The sequence below is a fragment of the Accipiter gentilis genome, chromosome 29 (assembly GCF_929443795.1).
Source record: "Accipiter gentilis chromosome 29, bAccGen1.1, whole genome shotgun sequence".
NCBI lineage: Eukaryota > Metazoa > Chordata > Aves > Accipitriformes > Accipitridae > Astur > Astur gentilis.
This window is the reverse complement of record NC_064908.1, coordinates 8,167,396-8,175,260: the sequence shown is the minus strand read 5'-3', so window position 1 is coordinate 8,175,260 and position 7,865 is coordinate 8,167,396. Positions and strand designations below refer to the sequence as shown.

The 7,865-nt window shown below is 60.1% G+C and overlaps 1 protein-coding gene across 24 annotated transcripts in view; it reads right to left on the bottom strand.

Annotated features, from left to right (window-relative positions):
* Positions 1-1,180: 1,180 nt before the first annotated feature.
* The window catches only part of LOC126052126 (SUN domain-containing protein 5-like), a 48,495-nt gene continuing 41,810 nt past the window's right edge, over positions 1,181-7,865 (bottom strand). For 17 of the 24 annotated variants that reach the window (XM_049832339.1, XM_049832347.1, XM_049832346.1 and 14 more), the window contains one exon: positions 1,181-1,362. In XM_049832339.1, coding sequence (XP_049688296.1) covers positions 1,246-1,362 — 117 coding nt within the window. In that variant the 3' untranslated portion in view covers positions 1,181-1,245. Of the gene's footprint in view, positions 1,363-2,133; positions 2,224-2,583; positions 2,752-3,421; positions 3,535-4,090; positions 4,185-4,751; positions 4,849-5,102; positions 5,147-7,865 lie in introns of those variants that run through there. The other 7 variants (XM_049832343.1, XM_049832328.1, XM_049832341.1 and 4 more) reach the window with 6 other exon arrangements.

Here is a 7,865-nt window from a genome sequence, read left to right as displayed (position 1 = left end):
CCGTCCTCCTGCAGCCTATCCACTGGCAGAACAGCACTGGGGATCTCTGCTTTCCCAGAGACTCAGCATGTCACGGTGCTCGTTCTCGGCAGAGCCTTTTTCTGAAAAGGCAAACGTCCGGAAGGTGCCAGCCCTGAAAGCTCTTGCTGGTCTTCACCGTCCCCATGCAGCCTATCTTTAGCCACAACAGCACTGGGTATCTCTGCTTTCACAGACAGTGAACATCTCACGGTATTTGCTCTCCGCCCAGCCTTTTTCTGAAAAGGCAAACGTCCAGTTCCTTCTGCCAGAAGAGAGGTGCCAGCCCTGGAAGCCGTAGGTGGTCTTCACCTTCCCCCTGCAGCCTTTCCACAGTCACAACAGTACTGAGGATCTCTGCTTACCCTCAGAAGGCACATCTCATGGTTCTCATTCTCCGCAGAGCCTTTTTCTGAAAAGGCAAACGTCCAGCTCCTTCTCCCAAAAGGAAGGTGCCAGCCCTGGATGCCATAGGTGGTCTTCACCGTCCCCCTGCAGCCTATCCACAGGCACAAAAGCACTGGGCATCTGTGCTAAACCACAGATGGCATATTACACGGTGCTGGTTCTCGGCAGAGCTTCATTCCGAAAAGGCAAATGTCCAGATCCTTCACCCACAAGGAAGGAGCCAACCCTGAAAGCCGTAGGTGGTCTTCACCATCCCTTGGAAGCCTATTCAAAGCACAACAGCACTGGGCATCTCTGCTTTGCCAGAGACACAAAATCTCATGTCGCTCGTTCTCGGCAGATCCTTTTTCTGAAATGGAAAACGTCCGGCTGATCTCCCACAAGGAATGAACCAGCCCTGAAAGCTGTTGCTGGTCTTCACCTTCCCTTGGCAGCCTATTCACAGGCACAACAGCACTGGGGATCTCTGCTTTACCAGAGACGCAATATCTCATGGTGCTTTGTCTCGCAGAGCCTCTCTCCAAAATGGAAAACTTCCGCCTGGATCTCCCACAAGGAAGGTGCCAGCCTGAGAGGTGTTGCTGGTCTTCACCCTCCCTTGGCAGCCTATTCAATGGCACAACAGCACTGGAGATGAAAGCTTTCCCTGAGATACAACACCTCACAGCACTCATTCTCGTGGGCAGCCATCGTGCAATGATATCAATTGCCACATCTTCTTATTTTGTTTTATTCCCCACCCCCCCCCCCCGCCCCCGTTTTTCTTCTTTTTTTTGACGTTTGCCCTGCTTTTTCTTCTCGGGCTGCGGCTGGGGCTTTCTAGTTTGCCATCTTCCCGTGAACCTGCACTCGATAAATGCAGGTGTACGCTGGGTTTCCCCAGTTGGTCTTCACGAGAAGTTTGATATCTGAAAAGGCGCTGGGAAGCGGCGCGTCCTGCAAAGAAAAAAGGGAAAAGAAAACGGGGGCGTTAAGAGCCACAATGCAATCAACGTATCTCACCCTGCCAGCCCTGCTCCTGCTCAGGAAGAAGCTCTGGGAAGCGGCTGTGGAAATGCAAGGCTCGCTGCTGGCACCGGGGCTGCTGGGCAGGCTGGGGAGTCGGGGAGGGGGAAGGCACCTGGCTGGCATCCTCTGCATGCCGGCCCGGCTGGGGCTGCGTCTCCCTTCCCTCTGCTGCTTGCTCTGGGCTGACAGAGAGGCCGGGGAGGTGCTCCTATGCGGGGGGCAGCCGGCATGCAAGGCCACCAAGCTCCCGCTGTCTGCTCTGCCTGCCTTCCTCCTGGCAGGCGTGAGAGCACCGGGAGAGAAGGGGAATGCTACGCTGGGAGGAGAGGACGCTGCCCAGCCTGCCGGCAGGCCACAGGATGGAGCGACGGTGCTGCCCGACGGCTTTCGCCGCCGGGCGTCCGTTTCTCCACGGCACAAAGCCGTTGCTTGGGTGGAGCGGCCGCCTGCGCAGCTGGCTCTGCTGAAGGCAGTGCCTGCAGCCAGGGATCTCTCGGGACTCGTGCTCCCACGGGCCTGGCCCTGCCCTTGCTATCCTTTTGCTGCCACCACCGCGTGCTACTCAGCCCTCCCAACCCCGCCAGGTCTCTCTCGGCGGTGGTCCAGGCCCCTCTGCCCAGGGAGAAAGCATTCACTCTCTTCCTGCCATGGACTTGCAGGCAAACCTCTTTTGCTCTTGTCCCCGTGCCTGGACCCTACCTTCAGAGGGAAGGTCTGAATGGCCTCTTTCGCCACGTTGTACGTGAACGTCCCAAGGAGAGTTTCCTCTTCTCCGTCCGCATCCACTCCCTCAGGGGCAAAGCACAAGGAGAGCAGCTCAGACTCGTCCCGACAAAGAGGGAACGTACGCGCCGGATCAGCCCTGTTATCCGCCCAGCCTCTGCTGGGGCTCTAGCAGTAGTCTAGCACTGGTTAGGGCGCAGCTCAGTCTCTGCCTTGAGTTTTGGTCAAGAACCCCCAGGTGCTTGGCCAGAACAAGTCTTAAGAGGGATGAAACCTCTAGAGCCCTTGAAGTATCCCCCTGGGGCACTGCAGTGCTCAGGAGAGAGCAGGACGCAAACCTCAGCGGATGCACACAAGCAAGCAAGACCCGGTCATGGCTTTCCCCCGGGGCCGGATCCCCACCAGAAGCGCCCAGCAGAGACTTACAAAGACAGCGACGTCTCTGGGCGCGCTGGTGACGGTCCCAGAGGGAGAGACGTCTTTGTAGATGTGCTGCATCGTGACAGCAGTCAGGTGGACTCGTGCTGGCAACCTGATGACCACCTGGCCCTGAGGCCCTTGTAAAGGCCAGCAGTCTCCTGGGGAAAGACCCGGCTGCAACCAGAACGCAAGAGCGATGAAGGGTGAGAGAGCGTTGGGGCTAACACAGCTGCCCGGGTAGCCTGAAGCCTAGGCACCGGTGCATCTGTGGGGTCTATTTCAGCTCGAAAGTGAGGCGCCTGTGAGGAAATGGACAAAGGCAGGAGGCCTTCTTCCCTGCCTGACAAAGGGGGCTCTCAGTATTACGGCGCAGAGGAGACTACCGCTTAGGAAGCCATCCTAGTCAGGGCTGAGCAGAAACACGTCCCTGCCCAGTGGCTCTGCAGGGCACCCCCCACCTCCCGCCTCCCACCCCTGAAAAGGCGCTGTTAGGGATGAGCGTGGGTGGAAATGGGGTCACCGGGGAGAAGCTCTTTCACTCAGCTGGGGCAGAGGACTATGGGCGAGATGCAGCAGTTCAGCTCGGTTCAGCTCCATTCCCCTCCTGAGGGGAACCAGGGGTTTCTTTCTAGCAAGCCCAGCCCTGTGTTCGAGCTTTGGTTTCAGGAACCGGATCAACATGGTGGGCTTGAGCAGTACCACTGGACTGAGGGGAAAGCCCCTGCGGTTGGTCCCCAACTTCACAGGAAAGAAGGAAGGAAGGAAGGAAGGAAGGAAGGAAGGAAGGAAGGAAGGAGGGAAGGAGAAGGAAAGAAACCAGCACTGATGATTTCTGCTACGATACCTGCAAGATAGTATCAGGAGGGTTGGCAGGGCGAAAGAACTGTAAAATCCTGCAGCCCCAATTCTCTTTGCAGTTGTAGGTCGCGGAAGTTCTCTGCATGTCGATGGTGGCACCTGTAAGGAAGGGAGAGCAGGTGACTGCAAGAGGCACACACTAGGAAGACTTGGTGCTCAGACACTATTTGTGCCGCCGGCGGCCAGCTCCACGTCTGTCAGTCACCACGCTGGTGGGGGTGCCCAGCTGCGCAGGGGAATGACGGCATCCACGTGCCCGGTGACTTCTTCTCTCACGGCGCCACGAGGAGAAGGTCTGAGGGGCATGGGAGGCAGCAGGTGCCCGTGTGAATGACAGCAGACCAAAGCGGAGGGCTTGCTGCATGGGCAGCAGAGGACGGCCCAGCCATTCCCTTTTCAAATGCAGGGGAGAGGAAGAGAGCCCCTCCATCAGCACAGGAACGCGTGCCAGGGCAGCACCAGAGGCACGCGTGCGGAGGCTGAGGGCGGGACTGGGAGGGAGTCTGAGAGAGCCACTCTGCCACAGCCTTGCTCTTGGACCCCGTGAAGCGTTGAAGCTCCCCCACTTTGGAGAGCAGCGGCTGGAGCACAGGCTCCTCTGGGGAGCGCGACAGGCAAGCGCAGGGCAAGGAGACTGGGCTGCTTGTGTCCATACCAGAGCTTTTCAGGGCCCAGTCAGACATCTCGACATAGACGTTCAAAGCCATCTCGGACGCTGCCTGGTTCACTTCCTGACCTTCCTGGGAACGCTGCCGTAAAGGAACACCGAAAAGGACCGCATCAGCGGGCAGTTCAGCGTGGCTACTAGCGCCCGCGGAAGCAAAGCGTCACCGTCAGAAATCCAAGGCAAGCTTTGTCCACGGAGCTGCAAGACTCTCTGCTGCTGACCTGAGCCGTGAGGCCTGAGGAACAGCATCTGTGGCCGTGGCCCCGAGGTGGGTTGACGAGGGCCCCCACACCCTCGTCCCCACCCTCCACGCTCTCCAGGCCAGCCGGGAGCCGGGCTCAGGCCCTGCAAGCGACGGCTGGCTCCGTGAGCGTGCCTGGGTCTCACCACTGCCTCAGGGGCCCGGCCAGAGCGGCTGGAGGCAATGGTGTGCCAAGGGAAGGCTGTCGGGAGTTTTCCGCTGCCTGAAGCGGCCCGGTTAGACTGGGGCTGGAGAAGGGCCTGTGCAGCGCAGAAGCTCACCCAGCAAAGCCCCTGGGGTAAAGGCTGGGTTGCTGCAGTCAGCAGTCTGACCCCACCAACAACCCCACGGAGTACTTTCTCGGGGGTTCTGCCCAGCCAAGCCTCCTTCCCCAAAACGCAGGCTCACCTTCTTGGCACTGCTGATCTCCGCCCTCAGTTGAGCCACCTCCTCCAGGAGAAGCTGCATCTTCTGGTTTTGCTCCGCCAACAAAGCGCCCAAGTCCCTGCCGGAACAAGAAAGCAGATCTTGTCAGAGAGCGGCCCATCCCCTCTGCGGGGTGTCTGAGCTCAGCAAGGAGGAGAGATGCAGGTGCTTTCCCTGCTTTGCGAGCGCTTCCCTTCTGCCCCAGGTTGAGCAAAAGGCAAAGGCAGGGGGGAAGCACGGGAGCCCTGGCTGTTAGGAAAATGAGTGCCGGTAGGACGAGGTCGGCTGACGCTTCTGCGCAGAGCCAGTTCCAGCTCAGGCAACATCTCTTACCGCTGCATCTTCAGTTCTGCTGCAGACTCACACGTCAGCTCCTGAAAGGGAAGAACGCTCCGTTAGAGCATCCACTACCAGAGCTGCCGGGGCTTCCCAGGAGAGGCTTCCCTAGGAAGACACGGCACAAGCTGCTGCTTCTTTGGGTCACCCTGCATGGAAGCAGAAGAGCCCGTGATTTATCCGGCCACTGTCAGCAACGCTCCCTCGCAGGAGGTGCCTGTCCCGCAAGAGTCACCGACCTCCGTCAGTCCCTTGGCCCACATGGTCCACAGTGGCAGTGAGGTCCTGCAGTAAACGCCAGCTGCAATTCACATCACCAAGAGACAGTTATTTGACCAGGGTTGCCAGCGATCCCTGCAGCCCCCTTGTCTCGTCCCTGTTGCCTTGGGGGTGGGGCAGCAGGTTAGCTGAGGAGGTGGGGAACGCGGGGTGCAGAGAGAGGACGCGTCTCTGACCGGGGGTCATCAGCCCAGGCTTGAGGGGACTGTGCAGGCACGATCTTCAGGTGTGCTCGGTGCCCCAGAGCTATTCCCCATCTCCCCTCACTGCTTCAGCGAGCACCGAGACCAGGCTGCATGGGCTAGGAGAGGTACCCCTCCGTCGGCCCCCCTGCATGGCCCCTCCCTTCTGGGAAGCCCCCGTTCAGGCTTGGAAACCTACGCCCTTCTCTCGCAGACTTGCAGACTAAGCAAGCCATTCGGACCAGCGGCCAGAGCAGCAGCACGGCTGGGAGACTGCCAGTCTTCCTGGTAGTCCGAAAGCCAGTCCCCGTCAAGGACGTACTCACGAAGCACTTGGACCACGGGAGTTTCCGCCCATACTGGCCCAAAAGGAAATCTGGCCAGCTGAAAGCTGGCATCCAGCACAGCCAGGCTGTCGCTCTCGGGTGTTTGTTTGCCCATGGGAACTCACCAAGAACCACTGGGAGCAACAAGATGACAACTTTCAAGAACCTCTTCTGTAGGGCCATCTTTCGCCTGGAAAAGAGGGAGTCCTGTGGCTGTCAATGATCCAAGTCTCGGGCGAGCCCCTCCACAAGTAGATGCCCCTTTTCAGGCCAAAAAGCCACCGTTCTGGAAGCCTGCTGCTGACAGAGAGCTGACAGAGCAGCGCCCAGGAGGAACACGATTTCTACCCACACCGTTCCACACTGCCGGCGGATCTTCCCCAAAGGAAGGGCTCCAGGAGCACCTTCCGAAAGGGAGTGCAAATGATGCCGGGAAGTAACGAGGTCGAGCAAACGAAGGCTTGCTTTTCAGCTCCTCGGCAGTCTTTCTGGTGTGGACCCTGCTCTCTCTTTGGCTGAGAAAGCAGGCCTGTTCTCACTTGCGGTCACACCGATCTCTCCTAGGGCTGTTTTTCCGCACAGCGGGGAAGCACAGGAGCCTTGTCTGGCTTTCCTCCCAGAGCCCTCCCCGACCCGCACGGTCTCTTGCTGGAGCTGGGGAAAACCCTTCCCTGCAGAGGCTTGGCTCTGCACCCGAGCGTCCGGCTACGTGGCAGTTTGTCCTACCGCAGCCAAAGTTTGGGGCTCCAGCAAATGCGTGGGAGTGAGACTGCCGAGGGGCTTTGCTCTTGGCCACAGCACGAGCAGCGCCCGAGCGGGAGCCCCGGCTGCTGGCTGGGCAACAACACCCTCTGCCCTCCCCTTGGCTTGCACTGACCCTCAGACATCCCCTTTCTCCCCCCGTCCACAGCAGAAACATGTAGTACGTACACGGCGAAGACACCTGTGCTCAGCATCTGTCTCCACAGGGAGACAAGGGCACCTGCCAGCTGGCAAGCAAGGCTGAAGGCCGTCCCTGGGCAAAGAAACCAGAGAACAGTTAGGCCTGTCTCTCGAGGTCTCTTTCCTAGGATGCCCAGCCACACGTGTTGCAGCTCCCTGTGGGGAGGTGGGCACCGAGTCCTACCCACTCCCTCCCTGGGGCAAAGAGCAGCAGGGCAGCCCGCACTTCTCCTGCCACTTGTGACCTCTGGCCAGAGCTCTGGCACACTGCAGCTCTCCGAGTTCACCCCAGAGGACGTCGCGGCAAGCAGCAGTGCTGAGCTTACTTGCAACTTCTGTGGCCTTGTTGCGCCACTTGGCAAGCCCTTGAACGGCTGAGCCGGCAGCTGGCATCGAAGGCAGGCTCAGCACCTCCATCTCTAAGCAGAGGTTACTGTGGGAGGAAAAAGACAAATGCCGGTTGCCCACCGTCGCCACGCCACGGGAGCCGAGGTGGGCTCAGGAGTAGCCTGAGCGGAGGCCCTTGCCAGAGGACGGGCCGTCCCGGCAGCAGCGAGAGAGGGCAGCCCAGCTGGGCTGCTTCTAGGGGTCCCCTCCCTCTCCTTTGCCCATCCTTTGCTTTACAGGCCTGCAGCGGGAGAAGAGGAAGCAAGCTGGCAGCGGCAGTCCCCCGCCTCGGGAAGCCGACCCGGCAGCACAGCCCGATTCCCACCCCGTCCCTCCCTGCTCCCTGGGCCCTGGCACTAACCCGCCCCTTGGCAGGCACCTCTCAGTGGCCGTTCGGGGAGGGGGCACAGGCTGCTGTCCCCCACCACGGCCCCCCACTTCTTCCCTGGCCACTGCCGGTCTCCCAGCCCCTCTCCTCTCTGCACAGCTGCCCCCCTCAGCCAGGCAGCACTGTGCCTCAGCGTCCCGAGGGGGCCAGTCTCAGGTCCCAGGGGCTTGGCCCCCCCCGTGCAGCAAAATCTCCCTGTGCTGCTAGCAGGGCTGGGCTCCGACCCCTGCAGCACGAGGCTACCGCCTCCCCAAAA